Source organism: Hemitrygon akajei, chromosome 7 (genome assembly GCF_048418815.1).
Source record: "Hemitrygon akajei chromosome 7, sHemAka1.3, whole genome shotgun sequence".
Classification (NCBI taxonomy): domain Eukaryota; kingdom Metazoa; phylum Chordata; class Chondrichthyes; order Myliobatiformes; family Dasyatidae; genus Hemitrygon; species Hemitrygon akajei.
The window spans coordinates 5,211,169-5,235,951 of record NC_133130.1 but is presented as its reverse complement, the minus strand read 5'-3'; the positions used below and the strand labels follow the sequence as shown (position 1 = coordinate 5,235,951).

Here is a 24,783-nt window from a genome sequence, read left to right as displayed (position 1 = left end):
TGGAAACAGGCCATCTTGGCCCTTTTAGTCCATGCCGAACGCTTACTCTCACCTAGTCCCACTGACCCGCACTCAGCCCATAACCCGCCATTCCTTTCCTGTCCATATACCTATCCAATTTTACTTTAAATGACAATACCGAACCTGCCTCTGCCACTTCTACTGGAAGTTCGTTCCACACAGCTACCACTCTCTGAGTAAAGAAATTCCCCCTTGTGTTACCCTTAAACTTTTGACCCCTAACTCTCAACTCATGTCCTCTTGCTTGAATCTCCCCTACTCTTAATGGAAAAAGCCTATCCACGTCAACTCTATCTATCCCCCTCATAATTTTAAATACCTCTACCAAGTCCATCCTCAACCTTCGACGCACCAAAGAATAAATACCTAACTTATTCAACCTTTCTCTGTAACTTAGGTGCTGAAACCCAGGTAACATTTTAGTAAATCTTCTCTGTACTCTCTCTATTTTGTTGACATCTTTCCTATAATTCGGTGACCAGAACTGTACACAATACTCCAAATTCGGCCTTACCAATGCCTTGTACAATTTTAACTTTACATCCCAACTCCTATACTCAATGCTCTGATTTATAAAGGTGAACATACCAAAAGCTTTCTTCACCACCCTATCCATATGAGATTCCACCTTCAGGGAACTATGCACCATTATTCCTAGATCACTCTGTTCTACTGCATTCTTCAATGCCCTACCATTTACCATATATGTCCTATTTGGATTATTCCTACCAAAATGTAGCAACTCACACTTAACAGCATTAAACTCCATCTGCCATCGTTTAGCCCACTCTTCTGACTGGCCTATATCTCTCTGCAAGCTTTGAAAACCTACTTCATTATCCACAATGCCACCTACCTTAGTATCATCTGCATACTTACTAATCCAATTTACCACCCCATCATCCAGATCATTAATGTATATGACAAACAACATTGGAGTCAGTACAGATCCCTGAAGCACACCACTAGTTACTGGCCTCCAACCGGACAAACAGTTATCCACCACTACTCTCTGGCATCTCCCATCCAGCCACTGTTGAATCCATTTCACTACTTCGATATTAATACCTAACGATTGAACCTTCCTAACTAACCATCCGTGTGGAACCTTGTCAAAGGCCCTACTGAAGTTCATATAGACAACATCCACTGCTTTACCCTCGTCAACTTTCCTCGTAACCTCTTCAAAAAATTCAATAAGATTTGTCAAACATGACCTTCCACATACAAATCCATGTTGACTGCTCCTAATGAGACCCTGCCTATATACCATCTCTAAGAATACTTTCCATTAATTTACTCCCCACTGACGTCAAACTGACAGGCCTATAATTGCTAAGTTTACTCTTAGAACCCTTTTTAAACAATGGAACCACATGAGCAATATGCCAGTCCTCCAGCACCATTCCCATTTCTAATGACATTTGAAATATTTCTGTCAGAGCCCCTGCTATTTCTACACTAACTTCCCTCAAGGTCGTAGGGAATATCCTGTCAGGAATTGGAGAGTTATCCACTTTTATATTCCTTAAAAGCTCCAGTACTTCCTCCTCTTTAATTTAAGTCTGGCCACCCAGGTCTGTACAAGTAAACAAGGCATGACTTGCAGAGGGCTACTTCAAGAGCTAAGAAATAATTCCAAGCAAGGTTTCAGGCGACATCGAATGCATGTCAATTCTGGCAGGGTTTGCAGACCATTATTTCCTACAAAGGTAACACCCTGAAAACCAGAGCTAACCAATTAGTGGGGGTATTAAACCCCATTTTCAATCTTATTGCCACGGTCAGAAGTTCCCACCTGATTCAAAAGGGTTACAATTATACCAGTGTATAAGAGCAGGGTGAACTGCCTTAATGACTATTGTTCACTAGCACTCTTATCTTAGGTGATTTGAGAGTTGGGTTATGGCTGAAATCAGCTCCTGCTTCAGGAAACACCTGGACCCACTGCAATTTGCCCATCACCCAATACTCCAAATGAGGCCTTGCCTGTGCTTCATAAAGATTCAACAATACATCTTTGTGTGTATATTCTAGTCCTCTTGAAGTGAATGCATACATAGTATTTGCTTTCCTTGCCAACAACTCAGCCTGCAAATTAACCTCCAGTGAATCCAACATAAGGGCTTCCAAGTGTCTTTGCAACTCAGATGATTGAAATTCCCCTCCATTTAGAAAATGCACTTTTATTTGATATAACAAACTGCACAATGATACACCTCCTGAAATACTGTCAAAAAGAGTTTCAAATCTGAAATAAATTTTCTGTTGTAACTCAGGGAAGTCCACTGGAACTGGGATGCTGAGAACACACCAGCATTTGTCCACTGGAGGTCTGTTCTTCAACTGATTGATTTTGCATTGTTGAACCACTTCTGACACCATGTTGTGCATTTTATTGAGGGAAAGTGCAGAGCACACTAGGACACTCATGCAGGATACTCAACAAGTCTTTATTGACAACCCTGCTTGTACAGTGTGGAAATCCTCCCATGTGGGAGCGGCTAACTGAGTGGCAGAGGAACGACACTGCTAACTACCACTACACTTGCATCAGTTCAGATGAATAATGAATATACAATTGGGAAATAATACACTTTATTGGAAAACGTATAACCTTCATTCGAGCATTCGACCATTATGAGGACACTCATCAGTACTATTCCAACATCAGTTATTTCCGAATATCTGTAAGTAAAACCATCAAGAGCAATTTCTGTACTTATCTGATTACCTGATACCTCCTCAAAATTCAACTCCTCTATTGCATGCTTCATTCCCAGAACATTTGGTATTGAACATATCTGTTTCTCTCCTCCATTGTGTCTGCCTTGGCTCAGGCGATTGCAAAGATTGCCTTTCCTTAACCCACCCTTCTTGATGCTGCGTATGAAGTGAACTACCCTTCAGCTCTGGGTGCAAACTGCAGGTGTTTGCGCCCAACCGACTGAGGGGTCAACTGCTCCTTCATCCTCACCTTCAACATTGCCTGAAAGATAAATCTAAGAGTATCATCATCTCCATCCAGAGCATCCCATTGACAATGTACCTATGGACCTCAGCTTCCAAAGAACAGTCACTATCTACAAGTGGATTCATATGCTGCCAAACTAAACTATCTGGAGCAGTCTGGATTTGATAGACTGATGGACTGGCTCTGTTCCTGGCATGATATGGCTCTGCACATCTCGGAGATGTAACAGGCCCCGGCTGATGTACTGAGATCATAACCTTCTGTCCTCTTTGCAACTCACGAGGTTTCGTTCGCATGTCAGAATCAGCTTTACGTTGCTGTACTTTCTCTCCCACATTATGGTCTGCAATTTAATGGACTTCCTTAGTAGTGTTGATTAATTGCTGTAGCCATTTGTCCTTTACAATACCACCAGCTGCCTGGGGCTTGTACTGTGGACTGGTCAGTCACAGCTTCACTGCTGGCTCGTACAGTGAAATGCTGCATTTCCCTGTGCTCACCCAGATGGCATGGTTTCCAGTACTCTTGTCTCTCTAAGAGAAGAAAGAGGAAGTAAATTCACTGGCTTACAACTGGACAATGACGCAACCATTTTCACTGACAGCCACAGATTTACACAGCACAAGAACCCATCCACACCTTCTTCAATCTCATGTCTATGTGTGTCACCACTTCCAGGGATGCCTCTATTTGCACCCTTCCGCCCCTCTGTTCTGCCACTCTCACTGGACCCTGTCATTCACTCTGTATTTTCTGCTCTGATTTAACTTCCCAAAATCAATTACGTTTTGTTTGCCCTAGTTAAGTTCCACCTGCTGTTCCTTAGCCCACTTTCCCAGTTGGTTTCCATCCCATTGCAATCACAGACAACCCTCACTTTCACCACACACCAATTTTGGTGTCATCCATAACCTCACTAATTGTCCGACCTACGTTCTCCTCCAAATCATTCACAATTGTGACCAACACCAGTTTACTGCAAGATGACAGAATAAGTGACAGTAGAGCTCAACTCAAACAAAGAAGACAAGCAAAACAAAAAGCAGGAAAGTGGTGGTGGAGGAGAGCTTGCGTGTCTGCTGCACAGGTGGAAACAGACAGCTCTGTGGCTTGCCTGGTAGGCTTTACATCATGAAAATAAGATGATTGGGGCCAAGGACCTTGAAATCTTTGGAAAGATTTTGTGTGTGTTATTTGGATTTCCAGCATCTGCAGATTTTCACTTGTTTGTGACCGGGTAATTCTGTTTATTGCGGACAGAGCAAATGTACTTGACAAACTGGATTCCTGATCTGCATTGGGTCTCACTGATGTAGAGGAGGCTGCACTGGGAGCATCAGATACTGCACATCAACCTGACAGATTTGCAGGTGCAGTGTTGCCTCACCTGGAAGGATTGTTTGTGATCCAGAAAGGAGCTGAGGGAGGAAGTAAATGGGAGTGTGTAGAACTTTTCTTGCTAGCAAGGTATGTTCCAGGAGGGAGATTAGTGGGACGGGTGTAAAGATAGGAAGGGAGGAAGCGGTTTAGTCAAGATAACTACGCAAATCGGGAGGTTATTTTAAAAAAATCAGCTAGTATGAATGCGTTTTGTGAAACCTGCCACATGCCACAATGTCCTTCTCGGGTCAGCTGTCACCTGAATGTGTCAGAGTGGACAGAGGAGGGTTTACAGGGATGCCGAGTGGAAGGCCTCTCCCCAGCGTGAACTCGCTGATGTTCTTTCAGTTGAAACGACCGAGTGAATTCCTTTCCACAGTCTGAGCATTTGAAAGGTTTCTCCCCAGTGTGAATTCGCTGATGTTCCTTCTGCTGAGAAGACCGAGTGAATCCCTTCCCACATTCAGAACAGGTGAATGGCTTCTCCCCAGTGTGAACTCGCTGATGCACTTTCCAGTCAGAGAACCGAATGAATTCCTTCCCACAGATTGAGCAGGTGAATGGTTTCTCCCCAGTGTGAACTAACTGGTGTGTGAGTAGATGAGATGATCGAGTGAATCTCTTCCCACACTCAGAGCAGCTAAATAGCTTCTCCCCAGTATGAAGTCGCTGATGCACTTTCAAGTCAGATGACCGTGCAAATTGTTTTCTACAATCTGAGCAGGTGAATGGTTTCTCCCCAGTATGAACTCGCTGATGTATTTTTAAGTCAGATGACCGTGTGAATTCCTTCCCACAGTCTGAGCATGTGTACGGCTTCTCCCCAGTGTGAATTCGCTGATGAACTTTCAAGTTATATGACCGCGTGAATTCCTTATCACAATCTGAGCAGGTGAATGGTTTCTTCCCAGTGTGAACTCGCTGATGTACCTTCAGTTGAAGTGACTGAGCGAATCCATTCCCACACTCAGAACAGATGAACGGCCTCGTCCCAGTGTGCAGTTGCTGATGTTCCTGCAGTTGAGATGACCGAGTGAATCTCTTCCCACATTCAGAGCATGTGAAAGGCCACTGCCCAGTGTGAACTACCCGGTGTGTCAGTAGGTGAGATGGCTGAGTGAATTCCTTACCACAGTCTGAGCAGGTGAATGGTCTCTCCCCAGTGTGAATTTGGTAGTGCTTCACAAGGGTGGATGACTGAGTGAATCCCTTCCCACATTCAGAGCAGCAGTATGGCCACTCCCCAGTGTGAACAAACTGGTGAGTCAGTAGGTGATTTGACCGAATGAATCCCTTTCCACAGTCTGAGCAGGTGAATGGCCTCTCCCCAGTGTGAACTTGCTGGTGTCTCTGTAGTGTTGAAAAGTGAGTGAATCCCTTCCCACAGTCTGAGCAGATAAATGGCATCTTCTCAGTGTGAACTCACTGGCGTTCATTCAGTTGAGATGATTGCGTGAACCCTGTCCCACATTCAGTACACCTGTAAAAATAATTGCAAAAGAGATCAGTGGATGAAGGACAATATTTCAGGTGAGATTTTAGTCTGTTCTGAGAACATAAGAAGCAGGAGTAGGCCATCTGGCCCATCAAGCCTGTTCCATTCCCTAATGTGAGGGTCATTTAATAAGATCATGGCTGATCTGGCCATGGACTCATTTCCACCTACCTGCCTTTTCCCCATAACCCTTAATTTCTCTGCTATGCAAAAATCTATCCAACCTTGTCTCAAATACATTTACTGAGGCTGCCTCCACTGCATTACTGGGCAGAGAAATCCACAGATTCACCACTCTCTGGGAAAAACAGTTGCTCCTCATCTCCATCCCACACCCCCCAAATCTTGAGGCAATGTCCTCTAGATCTAGTCTCACCTACCTGTGAAAACAACTTTCCTGCCTCTATCTTATCTATCCCTTTCATAATTTTACTTGTCTACGTAAGATCTTCTTTCAGTGTGATCTCTGGCATCACAATGTTACCCAGTTCAACTCAAGTTGAGATATACCCCACGCTACTGTGGGAAGTGAAGGAGAAGATGGCTGAGCCTCTGGCAATGACTTTTGTATTATCAATCAGGACAGCAGAAGAACCAAAGGATTGGAAGACGTTGTTCTCTTGTTCAAGAAAGGGAGTTTTTTTAAAAGAGACTAGACTGCGCAGGTGCGTGAGGTAGCACGCCAAAGGTTTGAAAAAAAGACTGCCATGTACAGAGGCCATCGTCAGAGTGGACTGAGGCAGAGTGGGATGGTTTTGGCTCAATAGGCTTCGGCGAGAACAGGCAGAAGCGAGGTTTGAATGGGGCATGACTGTGCAAGCACATGAAAGTCGGCCTCTGAGATCAGAGGGGGAATTTAAAAAGCGAGCAGAGGCTGAGGACGAGCTTCACTCCAAGTGAGGTAAGGCTGGGTAAGCTCCTTTAATTAATCTCATTAGCTTAGTAGTAGGTAATGGAGGTAGCAGTTAGGGCAGTTGTGTGCTCTGTTTGCAGTATGTGGGAGGTCAGGGCGAGCACAATTCTCCCCAGTTACTACACCTACAAAAGGTGCATCCAGCTGCAGCCCCTGACAAACCATGTTAGGGAGCTGGAGCTGGATGAACTTTGGATCATTCAGGAGGCAGAGGCAGAAATAAACAGCAATTTACAGGGAGATAGTCACCCCTAAGAGTCAGGAGACAGGTAACTGGGTGACTGTCAGGGGAGGGAAGGGGATTAGACAGAATGAGCAGAGCACCCCTGTGGCCATTCTCATCAACAATAAGTATACCGTTTTGGATACTGTTGGTGGGGACGACCTACCAGGGAAAAGTTGCAGTGGTTGCGTCTCTGGCACCAAATCTGGACCCTCAGCTCAGAAGGGAAGGAGGGAAAAGAGGAGAGCAGTAATGATAGGGGATTCGATAGTTAGGGGTACAGATAGGAGGTTCTGTGGAAGAGATCGAGAATCTCGGATGGTCTGTTGCCTCCCAGGTGTCAGGGTCTGCGATACCTCGGATCAAGTTCTCAGTATTCTCAAGAGGGAGGGTGAGCAGCCGGATGTCGTGGTCCATGTAGGGACCAATGATGTGGGTAGTTAGAGTGAGGAGGTCCTGAAAGGTGAGTTTAGGCACTTAGGCACCAAGTTAAAGGACAGGACCTCCAGGATAGCAATCTCAGGCTTGCTACCAGTGCCACGTGCAGGTGGGTTTAGAAATAGTAAGATAGCGCAGATCAACACGTGGCTGAAGACATGGTGCAGGAGGGAGGGCTTCAGATTTATAGATAATTAGGCAGTTTTTCAGGGAAAGTGGGACCTGTTCTGGCGGGTCTGTTTACATCTGAATTGGAAGGGGACAAATATTCTTGCAGGTAGGTTTGCTAGAAGGCTCCAGTGGATTTAAACTAGATATGAGGGGGGATGGGAACCAGAGTGTAGGAACAGATGTATGGGAGAAGGAAGAAAAAGAAGATAGTAAAGTTGTTTGCATCGTTAGAGATAAACAGAGAGGGAGAGGTGGAGAATTTCTTAAATGCATTTATTTTAATGCTAGGAGCATTGTAAGAAAGGTGGATGAGCTTAGAGAATGGATTGATACCTGGAAATACGATGTTGTAGCTATTAATGAAACATGGTTGCAGAAGGGGTGTGATTGGCAACTAAATATTCCTGGATTTCGTTGCTTCCGGTGTGATAGAATCAGAGGGACAAGAGGAGGAGGTGTTGCATTGCTTGTCAGAGAAAATATCACAGTGGTGCTCTGGCAGGATAGATTAGAGGGCTCGTCCAGGGAGGCTACTTGGATGGAATTGAGGTACGGGAAAGGTGTAGTAACACTTAAACGAGGTGTATTATAGACCACCTAATGGGGAGCAAGAATTGGAGGAGCAAATTTGTAAAGAGATAGCAGATATTTGTAGTAAGCACAGGGTTGTGATTGTGGGAGATTTTAATTTCCCACACATAGACTGGGAAGCCCATACTGTAAAAGGGCTGGATGGTTTGGAGTTTGTAAAATGTGTGCAGGATAGTTTTTTGCAGCAATACATAGAGGTACCAACTAGAGAAGGGGCAGTGTTGGATCACCTGCTAGGGAATAAGATAGGTCAGGTGTCAGAGGTATGTGTTGGAGAGCACTTCGGGTCCAGTGATCACAATGCCATTAGTTTCAATATAATTATGGAGGATAGCACTGGACCCAGGTTGAGATTTTTGATTGGAGAAAGGCTAACTTTGAGAAGATGCGAAAAGATTTAGAAGGAGTGGTTTGGGACAATTTGTTTTATGGGAAGGATGTAATAGAGAAATGGAGGTCATTTAAAGGAGAAATTTTGAGGGTACAGAATCTTTATGTTCCTGTTAGGTTGAAAGGAAAGGTTAAAAGTTTGAGACAGCCATGGTTTTCAAGGGATATTGGAAACTTGGTTTGGAAAAAGTGAGAGATCTACAATAAATATAGGCAGCATTGTGTAAATGAGGTGCTCGAGAAATATAAAGAATAGAACCATAGAACACTACAGCACAGTACAGGCCCTTCAGTCCTCCATGTTGTGCCGACCCATATAATCCTTAAAAAGTACTAAACCCACATTACCTTATAACCCTCAATTTTTCTTTCATCCATGTCCCTGTCCAAGAGGCTCTTAGATACCCCTAATGTTTTAGCCTCCACCACCATCCCTGGCAAGTTTTTCCAGGCACTCGGAACCCTCTGTGTAAATAACTTACGCCTGATGTCTCCCCTAAATTTCCCTCCCTTAATTTTGTACATATGCCCTCTGGTATTTGCTATTGGTGCCCTGGGAAACAGGTACTGACTATGCAGCCTATCTATGCCTCTCATAATCTTGTAGACCTCTATCAAGTCCCCTCTCAGTCTTCTACGCTCCAAAGAGGAAAGTCCCACCTCTGCTAACCTTGCTTTATATGACTTGTTCTCCAAACCAGGCAACATCCTGGTAAATCTCCTCTGCACCCTCTCCATAGCTGCCACATCCTTCCTATAGTGAGGTGCCCAGAATTGAACATAATACTCTAAGTGCGGTCTCACCACAGATTTGTAGAGTTGCAACATGAAAATGTAAAAAGAATCTTCAGAAAGAAATTAGAAAAGCTAAAAGATACGAGGTTGCTTTGGTAAGTAAGGTGAAAGTAAATCCAAAGCGTTTCTACAGCTATATTAATAGCAAAAGGATAGTGAAGGATAAAATTGATCCCTTAGAGAATCAGAGTGGACAACTATGTGTGGAGCCAAAAGAGATGGGGGAGATTTTGAACAATTTCTTTTCTTCAGTATTCATTAAGGAGAAGGATATTGAATTGTGTAAGGTAAGGGAAACAAGTAGGGAAGTTATAGAAACTATAACAATTAAAGAGGAGGAAGTGCTGGTGCTTTTAAGGAATATAAAATTGGATAAATCTCCGGGTCCTGTAGGATATTGCCTAGGACCTTGAGGGAAGTTAGTGTAGAAATAGCAGGGGCTCTGACAGAAATATTTCAAATGTCATTAGAAATGGGGATGGTGCCGGAGGTTTGGCGTATTGCTCATGTTGTTCTATTGTTTAAAAAGGGTTCTAAGAGTAAACCTAGCAATTATAGGCCTGTAAGTTTGACGTCAGTGGGGGGTAAATTAATGGAAAGTATTCTTAGAGATGGTATATATAATTATCTGGATAGAGAGGGTCTGATTAGGAACAGTCAACATGGATTTGTGCATGGAAGATCATGTTTGACAAATCTTATTGAATTTTTTTAAGAAGTTACTAGGAAAGTTGACGAGGGTAAAGCAGTGGATGTTGTCTATATGGACTTCAGTAAGGCCTTTGACAAGGTTCTGCATGGAAGGTTAGTTAGGAAGGTTCAATCTTTAGGTGTTAATATTGAAATAGTAAAATGGATTCAACAGTGGCTGGATGGGAGATGCCAGAGGGTAGTGGTAGATAACTGTTTGTCAGTTTGGAGGCTGGTGACTAGTGGTGTACCTCAGGGATCTGTACTGGGTCTAATGTTGTTTATCATATACATTAATGATCTGGATGATGGGGTGGTAAATTGGATTAGTAAGTATGCAGACGATACTAAGATAGGTGGCATTGTGGATAATGAAGTAGATTTTCAAAGCTTGCAGAGAGAATTAGGCCAGTTAGAAGAGTGGGCTGAAAAATGGCAGATGGAGTTTAATGCTGATAAGTGTGAGGTGCTACATTTTGGTAGGAATAACCAAAATAGGACATATATGGTAAATGGTAGGGCATTGAAGAATACAGTAGAACAGAGTGATCTAGGAATAATGGTGCATAGTTCCGTGACGGTGGAATCTCATGTGGATAGGGTGGTGAAGAAAGCTTTTGGTATGCTGGCCTTTATAAATCAGAGCATTGAGTATAGGAGTTGGGATGTAATGTTAAAATTGTACAAGGCATTGGTAAGGCCAAATTTGGAGTATTATGTACAGTTCTAGTCACCGAATTATAGGAAAGATGTCAACAAAACAGAGAGAGTACAGAAGAGAAATACTAGAATGTTACCTGGGTTTCAGCACCTAAGTTACAGAGAAAGGTTGAACAAGTTAGGTCTTTAATCTTTGGAGCGTAGAAGGTTGAGTGGGGACTTGATAGAGGTATTTAAAATTATGAGGCGGATAGATGGAGTTGATGCGGATCGGCTTTTTCCATTGAGAGTAGGGAAGATTCAAACAAGAGGACACGAGTTGAGAGTTAGGGGGCAAAAGTTTAGGGGTAACTTCTTTACTCAGAGAGTGGTAGTTGTGTGGAACGAGCTTCCAGTAGAAGTGGTAGAGGCAGGTACGATATTGTCATTTAAAGTAAAATTGAATAAGTATATGGACAGGAAAGGAATGGAAGGTTATGGGCTGAGTGCAGGTCGGTGGGACTAGATGAGAGTAAGCGTTCGGCATGGACTAGAAGGGCTGAGATGGCCTGTTTCCATGCTGTAATTGAAAAATGGGGTTTTTTTAAGACGTAACTCAGGAAATTATAGACCAGCAAATTTTGCTTCAGTGGTGGACAAGTTGTTGGAGAAGATCCTGAGAGGCAGCACTTCTGAACATTTGGGGAGATATAATTTGAATAGGGGTAGTCAGCATGGCTTTGTCAAGAGCAGGTCACACTTCATGACCCTGATTGAATTCTTTGAGGATGTAACAAACCACACTGATGAATGTACAGCATTGGATGTCGAGTATATGGCTTTCAGTAAGACTTCTGACAAGGTTCCTCATGTGAGGGTCATTCAGAAAATAATGAGGCAAGGATCCAAGGAGATCTTGCTTTGTGGACCCAGAATTGGCTCGTCCACGGAAAGCAAAGTGTGGTTGTAGATGGTCGTATTCTTCATGGAGGACGGTGACCAATAGTGTTCCATAGGGATCTATTCTGGGACCTCTCTACTTTTTAATTTTTAGAAATGACCTTGATAAGGAAGTAAAATGGTGGGGAAGTATGTCTGCTGATGACACAGAAGTTGGGTTGTTGTGGATAGTCAGGATGGTTGTCAGACGTTACTGTGCCACATTGATAGGATGCAAATCTGGGCAGAGAGGTGGCAGATGGAGCTCACCAGTGTTTCATTTTGGAGGTTCAATTTGAAGACAGAATACAATATTAATATTGGGACTCGTGGCAGTGTGGATGATCAGCTAGATCTTGGGGTCTGTGTCAAAGGTACACGCAAAGCTGCTGTGCAGGTTAACACTGTTGTTAAAAAAGACTTCATCAGCCATGGGTCTGAGATCAAAAGCCGTCAGGTAACTTTACAATTATATAAGGTCTTAGTTAGACCCTACTTTTGGTGTTCAATTCAATTCCGGTCACCTCACTACAGGAAGGATGAGGATTCTAGAGAAAGCCTGCAGAGTAGATTTACAAGGATGTTGCTTGGATTGGAGCCTTGTGAGAATCGGTTGAGTCAACTTTGGAGTGACAGAAGACGATAGGTGACCTGATAGGTGAATATGATGATGAGGGCCAGAAGCTTTTACCCAAGACTGAAATGGTTTTAAGGTACTTGGAAGTAGGTACAAGGGGGATGTCAGAGGTAACTTTTTCACACAGAGAGTGGTGGGTGTTTGTGAAGGTGGGAGAGGTAGATACAATAGGGTATTTTAAGAGACTCTCAAATAGATACATGGAGCTAGGAAAAGTAGGGAAATTCTAGGCAGTTTCTCAATTTGGTTGCATGGTCTGCACAACATTCTGGGCCGAAGGGCGTGTAATGTACTGTAGATTTCTATGTTTCTATATGAACTCCTCATTGTCTAACAAGTCAAGGATCTGGTATCCAGAGTGACCATCAAATTCTCTGTGTTCCTGTCTGCATGAGAATGAGCTGTTTCTGCCTTCAATCAACCTGTGACTTGGCTTAATTTGTCTTGTCCTTTGGATTATTTCAAGTTCTGGTCATGTTCCACAACACTACAAAGAACACTTTTTACTACATGTATGATGCTGGAGATTTTCTAATTCCCTTGATAACTTCTCCCAGCTGACTGACAGTGATGAACCCATTGATGGCAATGGCAATGACATGATTGGGAGGGTAGTAGTTATTTTCATTAGAGTGTGGCACTTTTGTGATGTGAAAACCGTAAGTCACTTGGTATCGAGGACAAAGCTGTTTAATATCGTTATTTATCTGGAGAGAACTAAAGCTGACGAAAGGATTTTTTTTGTCATACAGCACTAATTGAAACTTTTACTGACTAGAAGGTAGATTCTTCATCTGGGATGGACTGGGAAATATATTTTTGTTTCGAGTTACTAATCCTCGGATTTACATAGCTGGAACTCGGCAGTGTTTGGGAGATACATTCGTTCCCATTTCCTCAGACTGTAAGGGACCACGCCGGTAGTGTCACCCATGGCTGCCTCTTTACCCAGAAGGCCCCACGAAGGAGAAACCTGTCTGTCAGCCACCGAAACATCTAGCGATGCGCATGCGCTGCAGAAATGGCGGCGGCTCCAGTGCTTAACAGCCGAAAGCCCCGCGGGGCTCGGGTACAGATCGTGGGGCTGAGAAAGAGGGAACGGACCGGGGCTGTCCTGGGTGCAGGATCAGTGCGGCAGGAGCTCACAGTAATAGCCCTTGAATCGCGTTTCAGACACCGGAGATTAAAGCCCGCCCGGAGACCCCCTCCTACCTGCGGCCGAACCTTGAGAGCTTCTCGTCTACTGTGCGCATGCGCGGTATTTGGGATTGCCGCAGACCTCCGCGCATGCGTATTCGATCAACCAGGAAAAAAGCTGCCGATGCGGAAATCCAGAGATTCAGACAGAAAATGCTGGAGGAAAGTCGGGGGGAGGGGGGGCAGGCAGCAACTATGGAGAGGGGAGAACAGTCGCCGTTTCAAATCAAGATCTTTTTTCAGGACTGGAAATTAAATGCAGCATCTCCAAGTTTGTGGATGACACGAAGCTGGGCGGCAGTGTTAGCTGTGAGGAGGATGCTAAGAGGATGCAGGGTGACTTGGATAGGTTAGGTGAGTGGGCAAATTCATGGCAGATGCAATTTAATGTGGATAAATGTGAGGTTATCCACTTTGTGGCAAGAACAGGAAAACAGATTATTATCTGAATGGTGGCCGATTAGGAAAAGGGGAGGTGCAACGAGACCTGGGTGTCATTGTACACCAGTCATTGAAAGTGGACATGCAGGTACAGCAGGTGGTGAAAAAGGCAAATGGTATGTTGGCATTCATAGCAAGAGGATTCAAGTACAAGAACAGGGAGGTTCTACTGCAGTTGTACAAGGCCTTGGTGAGACCACAGCTGGAGTGTGTGCAGTTTTGGTCCCTTAATCTGAGGAAAGATATTCTTGCCATAGAGGGAGTACAAAGAAGGTTCACCAGATTGATTCCTGGAATGGCAGGACTTTCGTATGAAGAAAGACTGGATCGACTTGGCTTATATTCACTGGAATTTAGAAGATTGAAGGGGGATCTTATTGAAACATATTAAATTCTAAAGGGATTGGACAGGCTAGATGCAGGAAGATTGTTTCCGATGTTGGGGAAGTCCAGAACGAGAGGTCACAGTTTAGGGATAAAGGGGAAGCCTTTTAGGACCGAGATGAGGAAAAACTTCACACAGAGAGTGGTGAATCTGTGGAATTCTCTGCCACAGGAAACAGTTGAGGCCAGTTCATTGGCTATATTTAAGAGTGAGTTAGATATGGCCCTTGTGGTGAAAGGGATCAGGGGATATGGAGAAAAAGCAGGTAGAGGGTTCTGAGTTGGATGATCAGCAATGATCATACTGAATGGCAGTGCAGGCTCAAAGGGCCGAATGGCCTACTCCTGCTTTTATGCGTGATGAACAGACCTGATGGACAATGGGGTAAAGAGTTAACCATCCCCCCCCCGAGAACCACAAACTATTACTGTTGCTATGCTGATCATGAGAAAGAGAGACGAAAAACAGGCAAGAACATCTGCGACAGGTAAGAGAGAGAGGGAAATTGCTGATTAACTGTATTGTGACTCCTTTTTGAATTATTTACTGTTTTGCTGCAAGGACAATAGTTTGCTCAATAACATTCCTCAGTGGACTGAAGGAGTGGCCTGATTTGATGGACACAGTCATTCAGGATTGATAGATAGATAGATAGATAGATAGATAGATACTTTATTCATCCCCATGGGGAAATTCAACTTTTTTTCCAATGTCCCATACACTTGTTGTAGCAGAACTAATTACATACAATACTTAACTCAGTAAAAAAAAAATATGATATGCATCTAAATCACCATCTCAAAAAGCCTTAATAATAGCTTTTAAAAAGTTCTTAAGTCCTGGCGGTAGAATTGTAAAGCCTAATGGCATTGGGGAGTATTGACCCCAATAGCTGAGTCCCCGTTAGTTGGGATAAAAAGACAGGTCTGGAGAGACACCCTCCAGACATGCCAGTGGACACTGATTGAGTGTTGGAACCCACAAGAAAGGTGGGGGCTTCGAAGACCGAACCAGGAGGTCGGTCATTAAGGCTATCAGTGTAAAAGCAGGGCCGGTGGGGACTTGTGTGTGTGTCCACTCATGCCAGAGTGACGAGTCCACCACAGAAGAACGGTCTAGCAGAAGGGCAGAGGGATCATAGCTGAATGACCACCATAACAACGGTGCAACGGAATCAAAAGGCAACAGGAAGGTTTGCTGACTGCAACAGCTTAATCGCTCTCTCTCTGTCTCTCTCCAACGATTACAACTCAACAAGCATAACTACCTCAGCACTCATGAACTGAACTGAACTTTATACTTTTCTATGCAATTCATTTACCCCTAGACATCGATAGAGCTTGTTTATTATTGATTATTATTATTCCTACACTTTTAGGTTTATTACTGCTAACTTGTTTTATATGTATATTTGCATTATTGATATGGTTTTGCTTATTTTTATTAATAAACACCTTTAAATATAGTACCACCAAACTCCAACGGATTCTTCTTTCTCTGCTGATTAGACACCCAGTTACGGGGTACTTACAAATTGGGGGCTCGTCTGGGATTTGATTACCAATTAGGGGGCCAGTGAATCGGGATAAAAGTCCCTTATCTGATCTGGTTGTGAGATTAACCAGATGGGAAACCAGCAGAGATGGACATTGTCAAATTTTTAAAAGACCCGACTTCAGGGGCATTAGAGGTTGTCAGGAAGGCTGAATTGGTGAATGTTGTGAAATGATTAGATCTCCCAAAGGTGAAATCATCAATGAGAAAGGTGGATATACAGAGAGAAATAGCTATGCATTATGGTATGTTCACACCAGATGTATTGGACTTGTTCCCTGAGAGGAAACCAGCCGAAGGGAAGGTTCAGTTTGAGATGGAATAATTAAGGTTGGCTGAGGAAAAGGAGAAGAGGCAACATGAACTTCGGATAAGGCAGCTGGAAGCAGAGAGAGAAGCTGCAGGGTGAAGAGAGGATGCTGAAAGGAGGAGAGAGGAGGCTGAAAGGAAGAAGCTGAAAGGCAGATGGAGGAAAGGGAGAAAGAGAGGCAGCATGCGCTGGAAATAGACAAGTTAAAGGTACAGCAGGGAAGAGACCGGGTGGCAGACCCAAATGAGGGGTTCAAGATTGGTCAGGAGATCCATTTGGTACCTCCATTTGAGGAGATGGATGTCGATAAGTTCTTCCTCCATTTTGAGAAAGTGGCTGTGAATCAGAACTGGCCTGAGAGAAAATGGGCTGTTCTGTTACAGAGCGTACTTAGGGGGAAGGCTCAGCAAGCATATTCAGCATTGTCTATGGATGAGTCTAGGGACTATGAAGAAGTAAAAAAGGCTATACTGAGGAGTTACGAGTTGGTGCCAGAGGCATACCGGCAGAAATTCTGGAATTTGAGAAAGCCGTGGAACCACACGTATTTATAGTTTGCCCGTGAGATGCAAATATATTGTGAGCGTTGGTGCGCCTCAAAAGAGGTTGATGAAGATTATAATAACCTGTTACAGTTAATACTGATGGAGCAATTTAAAAGTTGTATCCCTGAGAGTATGAAGACGTACTTGGATGAGAAGGAGACAGAGACTCTGTCTGCGACTGCCAAGTTAGCAGACGAGTATGCTTTAACCCACAAGTCAAAGTTTTCCTCAAACAAGAGCTACCAGAGAGGCAGTAGGGACGGTAGAGAAAGCCCACCAGCTAAGGCAGAAAATAAGCCGGAAGCTAGTGGAAAAGGTAAGGAGGAGGAAAAGCCGGCTGGCAGGAAGGTTCCTAGCTTTACCTGTTATAATTGTGGGAAAGCTGGTCATATTGCATCTAAGTGCTTTGCTCCAAAGAAGGAGACGGGAAAAGGGAAAACAGCAATCCCTACAGGTTGCATTGAGTCGGTCAGCAGATCGATGAGGAAGGCAAAGGTAGATAGAGCACAAGAGGGGCGTGAGAAGTTTATCTCGGAAGGGACGGTGTCTGTGAAGGAAGGAGGAACCCCAGTTCCAGTGCGGATCTGGAGAGATACTGGGGCTGGTCAGTCATTGATTTTAAGGAAGGTATTAGATTTTGGTTCTGAGACCCAGACTGGGGACCGAGGCCGTACCTTTGCACAGGATATTTTTGAAATGTGACCTGGTATCTGGACCAGTCAAAATAGGGGTGAGGTTGAAACTACCGATGGACGGCGTGGACGTCCTACTTGGTAATGATCTAGCAGGTGGTGACGTGTGTTCAGCAGTGAAACTGACAAGCAAGCCTGTGAGTGCTGAGGACCCGCCCATAGATTCTAAGATTTATCCCGCATGCGCAATCACTCGCTGTGTGTCTAGAAAGGCAGCTGAGAAAGGAGCTAATTTAAATGAGTACAGTGTTAATTTAGCAGAGACATTTTTGCCGACCTTGTATGAAAAGGGGTTACCGGATGAGAAGGAAAAGGATAGTGGGGTGAAAGAGAGTAAAGGAGAGGAGGTAGATCCACCCTTAGCTGGGAGGGAATTTATAGAGGCACAGAGTAAAGATGAGAAACAGATATGGCAGTTAGAAGGTCCAGGGTTGGACACGGATGATCTGTCTGGCTTGACAGAGCAGTTTGCAGTTGAAGAATTTAAATGTGTTCCTGATAATGATGTAAGGGCTGTCCTAGATGAAAAGGATGTCGCTACCTTGAGGGAGTCTGCTGGGTTAGCAGACGAGGTTGTTTTAACCCGCAGGGTTGAGTTTACTCCGGATGGGAGTTGCCCAGAGAGTAACTGGGAGCATCAGGGGAATTTAGAATTTGAAAAGGGGACTGGTATTGAAAGCCTGGAAGAGGTAGATGTCCCGTTTGCGTGTGTTCAGGGTCTGAAGGGTGTGGATGCACAGGGTACTGAACCTAGTATTGAAACTCAGGAAAAGTCTGAGGTATCTGATTTAGTTGAAAAGGAATGCAGTTCTTTTGGGTCAGATGGACTTGGTTCAATGAAGAAAAGGTTAACCTTGGTACCAGTGGAAAGTGAGAATTCTCAGTTGTTTGTGTTAGAAGGTGTGTTAAAAGTTAATGATGAAATGAAAGCTGGTGATGTGAATATTATTGAAGGAGAAGGGAAAGGTGTTGTTCCTAAATCGAATAAAGAAAATTTGAAGTCTGAATTGGTTTTAGAAGGATTGACAAAAGGGAAGGGACCGTTAACTGAACAATGGTTTGTTAACAAGGTGCCAGTGAATCAATTACAGTTTGTTTGGAAATTCAAAGATAAACAACTTGCTGATGTTATTCAAGTATGTGATTTGGAGAGGCAGAACTTGAAATGTTGTTTTGACCAAGAGGGATCATCTGCCGCTGTTAAACTGAAAACAAATAGAATGAAAGATCCTGAAGATAAAATTAATGACTTGCTTAAAATTAATGAATTATGTGGAAGTTCAGTAAATGGGCTTAGTTTGGAAAACATTGGTGATAAGATAGCTCCTGTGAAAGGAGTCTGTGAAGGCCTATTCCACACTGGTGAGCAAGCTAAACACATGAGAGTTAAGTGGAAAAAGGACAAAGGTTGACCAAATGCCACTTTGAATAACAGGATCTGGTTTTGAGGGAAAAGATGTGAAAGATAAAAAAACCATGAAAGATTGACTGTTTGAATGTTAAGTTTAAAAGTAAAATAGAGATTAGTATTTGCACAAACTTTTGTAATGTACTATATTATAATCACACATGTATTGGTTCACATTTTGTAATATACACCTAAGCTAAGAACACAACCCCCTTGGTATTTTTGGCTAAGATGAAATTAAAAAAATAGGTGGTTATTAAGTTGGAGTCTGTTGTTACAGGAATTCGATATTAAAGTACAATATGTAAAGGGGAGTGACAATGTAATTGCTGATTGTTTATCTAGATGTTAATTTGAACGTGTATCTGTATTATTCTTGTAGTTAAGACAACTTCTGTATTTTGTTAAACTCTGTAATTCAGTGCTTTATTAGTTAATTTTCCCCCTGGTGAAAATTCCCAGAAGGATGGGGGTGTTATGAGTGATGAACAGACCTGATGGACAATGGGGTAAAGAGTTAACCATCCCCCCCGAGAACCACAAACTATTACTGTTGCTATGCTGACCATGAGAAAGAGAGACAAAAAACAGGCAAGAACATCTGCGACAGTTATGAGAGAAGGGGAAATTGCTGATTAACTGTATTGTGACTCCTTTTTGAATTATTTACTGTTTTGCTGCAAGGACAATAGTTTGCTCAATAACATTCCTCAGTGGACTGAAGGAGTGGCCTGATTTGATGGACACAGTCATTCAGGATTGATGGATAGCTAAGCCCCCGTTAGTAGGGATAAAAAGACAGGTCTGGAGAGACACCCTCCAGATACGCCAGTGGACACTGATTGAGTAATGGAACCCACAAGAAAGGTGGGGGCTTCGAAGACCGAACCAGGAGGTCGGTCATTAAGGCTATCAGTGTAAAAGCAGGGCCGGTGGGGACTTGTGTGTGTGTCCACTCATGCCAGAGTGACGAGTCCACCACAGAAGAACGGTCTAGCAGAAGGACAGAGGGGTCATAGCTGAATGACCACCATAACAACGGTGCAACGGAATCAAAAGGCAACAGGAAGGTTTGCTGACTGCAACAGCTTAATCGCTCTCTCTCTGTCTCTCTCCAACGATTACAACTCAACAAGCATAACTACCTCAGCACTCATGAACTGAACTGAACTTTATACTTTTCTATGACAATTCATTTACCCCTAGACATCGATAGAGCTTGTTTATTATTGATTATTATTATTCCTACACTTTTAGGTTTATTACTGCTAACTTGTTTTATATGTATATTTGCATTATTGATATGGTTTTGCTTATTTTTATTAATAAACACCTTTAAATATAGTACCACCAAACTCCAACGGATTCTTCTTTCTCTGCTGGTTAGACACCCAGTTACGGGGTACGTAACACTGCACCTATTTTCTATGTTTCTATGAAAGGACGGGAGGGAGTAAGAATGTGGGGGGAGGTGAGATAATTGTGTGAACAGAAACGTAGATAGCACAGTCCCTTGTGGGCCTCCAGTACCACTCGCCACCACTTCCAGTAGAAAACCATCCGGCAGTGCAAACTGGGGTCTATCTGTCAGGAAGGCAGTAATCCAGGAGCTAGTGAGTTTGTCTACGCCCATCCTTTGCATGTTCTTGCTCTGAAGACATGACTGGATTGTATTGAAGGCACAATACCACAAGTATCATCCAGGTGGGAGTGAGCTTGCTGTGACAGGTAGATGATGGTATCATCCACAACCTCATGAGGTTGGTAGGCAAACTCCAGAGGGTCCGAGGTAAGTCAGGACCAGCCCGTCCAGTACCTTCATCACATGAGATGTGGGGGCAATTGGTCTGTCGTTATTAACTTCAGATAGAGTTGCCTTATTGAGCAAAGGAACCAAGCAGGAAGTCTTCCACAGCACCGGTATCTTTTCCTGACTTAGTCTCAGATTGTAAAGGTGCAACAAAATACCAGAGAGCTGGCTTGTACAGGCCTTTGGTGCCCTGGGGCTGATATCAACAGGATCAGCAGATGTAGTCTCTCCGGCTGTCTCCTCCCTGACCTGCAGTCACTGTCAGACAGGATACTCCAAGCTACTCACACTCTAAGATGGTGCTGCGCCAGTGACATCTTGTTGCAGCAACTTGTATGTTTTGCTGTTTTTTATATTATTTTATGTTATTTTTATGTTTTTCTGTGTGTCATTCTGGATTATTGTGTGCCAGCATCAGTTGTGATGGCAAATGTGTGTGTGAGTGTTGTGCCTGAATACTTGAATTGAGCCCAGTTAAAAGATGAGGTATTCCTCCTCTGACCAGGGTTGAGCCTTGCTATAATACTTTGATACCAGAGGTCACCATTAAGACCAACATTATTGCAGCCGTCTTTCATCCACTGATGACCTTTGCAGAATTTTGACAGCATGGAAAAGGCAAAGGGTTTGCGTGTGGGAATGTCAAACACAACAGCACATCAGTTCTGCTGTGTCTGTCAGTTCACCAGCTCTTGAATGCCTCTAGTCCTCGAATGTAGAGAAGGAGATGCAGGAGAAGACGGCACCCCGGTTGTGGCAAGGAGAACTGGAATATGGGTACACGTCCATGATCTGACCTAATGAACGGTCAATCAGTTGAGAGTGGTGGGATGTCATTCACGGGCTCTCACTTTGGAAGGGATACACCAGCAATTTCACACTGGGGTGAGGCTATTTACCTGCACTGGGTGTGGGAAAGGATTCATACGAACATCCAGTCTGCAGAAATACCACAGCAGTCACTCGGGGGAGAGCCTATTCAACATTGGTGAGTGTGGGAAGGGTTCAATCAGTTAATCGAGCTACTGAAACACCAGCCATTTCACACCGGGGGAGCAGCTGTACACCTGTTTGGAGCATGGGAAGAGTTTCATTCAGTTAACCCACCTTGAGAGGCTCCAGCGAGTTTACAGTAAGTAGAGGCCACACTTCGGCTCTAAAAGAAATCTGGGAAATTATAAAGGCTCTAAAAGTAATCCGGGAAATTATAGGCTGGTTAGCTTGACGTCAGTAGTAGGTAAATTATTGGAAGGAGTACTAAGAGATAGGATCTCCAAGTATTTGGATAGACAGGGATTTATTAGGGAGAGTCAACAAGGCTTTGTGCGTGGTAGATCATGTTTAACAAATCTATTAGAGTTTTTCCAGGTGGTTACAAGGAAAGTGGATGAAGGGAAGGCAGTGGATGTTGTCTACATGGACTTCAATAAGGCCTTTGACAAGGTCCCACATGGGAGGTTAGTTAGGAAGATTCAGTTGCTAGGTATACATGGTGAGGTAGTAAATTGGATTAGACATTGGGTCAATGGGAGAAGTCAGAGAGTGATAGTGGAGGATTGCTCCTCTGAGTGGAGGCCTGTGACTAGTGGTGTGCCACAGGGATTAGTGCTGGGTCCATTGTTATTTGTCATCTATATCAATGATCTGGATGATAATGTGGTAAATTGGATCAGCAAATTTGCTGATGAAACAAAGATTGGAGGTGTAGTGGAGGGTGAGGAAGGTTTTCAAAGCTTGCAGAGGGATTTGGACCAGCTAGAAAAATGGACTGAAAAATGGCAGATGGAGTTTAATATAGACAGGTGTGAGGTATTGCACTTTGGAAGGAAAAACCAAGGTAGAACATACAAGGTAAATGGTAGGGCACTGAGGAGTGCAGTAGAACAGAGGGATCTGGGAATGCAGATACAAAATTCCTTAAAAGTGGCGCCACAGGTAGATAGGGTAGTAAAGAGAGCTTTTGGTACATTGGCCTTTATAAATCAAAGTATTGAGTATAAGAGTTGGAATGTTATGGTGAGGTTGTATAAGGCATTGGTGAGGCCGAACTTGGAGTATTGTTTGCAGTTTTGGTCACCGAATTACAGGAAGGATGTTAATAAGGTTGAAAGAGTGCAGAGAAGGTTTACAAGGATGTTGCTGGGAGTTGAGAAACTGAGTTACAGAGAAAAGTTGAATAGGTTAGGACTTTATTCCCTGGAACGTAGAAGAATGAGGGGAGATTTGATAGAGGTATCTAAAATTATGATGGGTATAGGTAGAGTGAATGCAAGCAGGCTTTTTCCACTGAGGTTAGGGGAGAGAGAAAAAAGAGGACATGGGTTAAGGGAAAAAAGTTTAAAGGGAACATTAGAGGGGGAATTCTTCACACAGAGAGTGGTGGGAGTGGAGAATGAGCTGCCAGATGAAGTGGTTCACTTTTAAGAAAAACTTGGACAGATACATGGATGACAGGTGTATGGAGGGATATGTTCCAGGGGCAGGTTAGTGGAACTGGGCAGAAAAATGGTTCGGCACAGCCAAGAAGGGCCAAAGGCCTGTTTCTGTGCTGTAATGTTCTGTGGTTCTATGGTTCTATCCTGAATGAGCAAAGAGACTTACTCAGTCATCCCACCTGCTGAAACTCCAGCAACATCACACTAGGGAGGAAGTTCAAGTCAGCTGTTTGTTAAATGCTTAAACATGATGGTGACTAAATCTAGTTGTGAGTTGCCAAGGGACTGTTAATGTCAGATTCTGTAGATATTGCATCAGCTCATCATACCCAGGACTGAACCCTGGTCACTCAACATTGCAGGGGTTTGTTAGACTAGAACTCCATCAGATATGGGAGCATAATCAGGCCTTTCAGCACATTGAGTGTGCTCTGGGGTTTCATCAGGGCTCAATTCCAGTTCATCGCTCAACGCACAATCTGGAATAGCTGATCCCCGGTGTGTTCAACCAGCAGCTGCTTCGAACAGACATCTCATAGGCATTCTACAATTTTCCCCCTCTTGGTAACCAACTCTAACCTGATATTTCAAATTGATATTCCCCTTGACCATTGTAACATTGCCCTTCTGACATGTATTTTGTCTCCTGTTGTAATTTGTAGACCGCATCCTTACTACGGTTGGAGGTCTGCATATAAATTATCTCAGGGTCTTGTTACACTTAATGTTTCTTTGCTCTACACACAGAGATTCTACATCTCCTGATCTTATGCTGCCTCTTTTTGGTAATGACTTGATTTCATATTTACCAGCAGAGCCACCCACCCCCTTTGACTACCTACCTGTCCTTTAGATACAACATGTTTGCTTGGATGTTAAGATCCAGGTTATAATCTTCTTTCAGCCACGATACAGAGATGTACACAAATCACACTGTGGTAAAAGTTCACTTCTGTTATTCTGCACACTGTGCACATTTAAATATAACACCTTCAGTCCTGCATACATTGCCCTTATCAATATCATCCCATTTGAACACTGCAACTCATCCCGTTGACTGCAATTTTGACTTGACATCAGCCTCTGCTTGGGTGTACTCTCACTGCACACTACCTCTGTTGTCAACCAACTACCTCATCCCCAGCACTCACACTCCAGTTCCCATCCCCCTGACAAGTTATTTTAAACACCAAACTCTAACAGACATGCCCACAAGCTTACTGGACCCCGCCAGGTTCAGGTGCAACCCGTCCCTGTTGTACAGATCATTCCATTCTCAGAAGAGATCCCAACGACTCAGAGATCTGATGCAATGCCCCTGCACCAGTTCCTCAACCACACATTCATCTGCCGAATTATCCTAATCTTACACTATTTTGAAACGTTGCCTCACCTGGAGTGGAGCTGAGGGAGGAAGTAAATGGGAGTGTGCAGAACTTCCCTCACTTGCAAGGATACGTTCCACAAGGGAGATTAGTTGGGGAAGCGGAATAAGTTAAAGATAGGAAGTGGTTTAGTCAAGGTAACCGTGCAAATTTGTAGGGTTAAAAATAAATATCACCTGGTGTGAATGTATTTTGTGAGCCCTGCTGCCTGCCATGGTCGGTGTCTTTCTCAAGTCAACTGTCAACTGAATGCACCAGGGTGGATGGTGGAGGGTTGTACAGAGATTGCGAGTGGTGTAGGGGTTGGGCTGGTTTACAAAATGAC

The 24,783-nt window shown here is 43.7% G+C and overlaps 1 protein-coding gene across 1 annotated transcript in view; it reads right to left on the bottom strand.

Annotated features, from left to right (window-relative positions):
* Positions 1-1,327: 1,327 nt before the first annotated feature.
* Positions 1,328-24,783, bottom strand: part of LOC140729917 (uncharacterized) — a 33,024-nt gene continuing 9,568 nt past the window's right edge. Inside the window, 1 exon segment of the mRNA XM_073050087.1 lies at positions 1,328-5,779. Within this exon segment, the coding sequence (XP_072906188.1) occupies positions 4,631-5,779 (1,149 nt within the window). The 3' untranslated portion in view covers positions 1,328-4,630.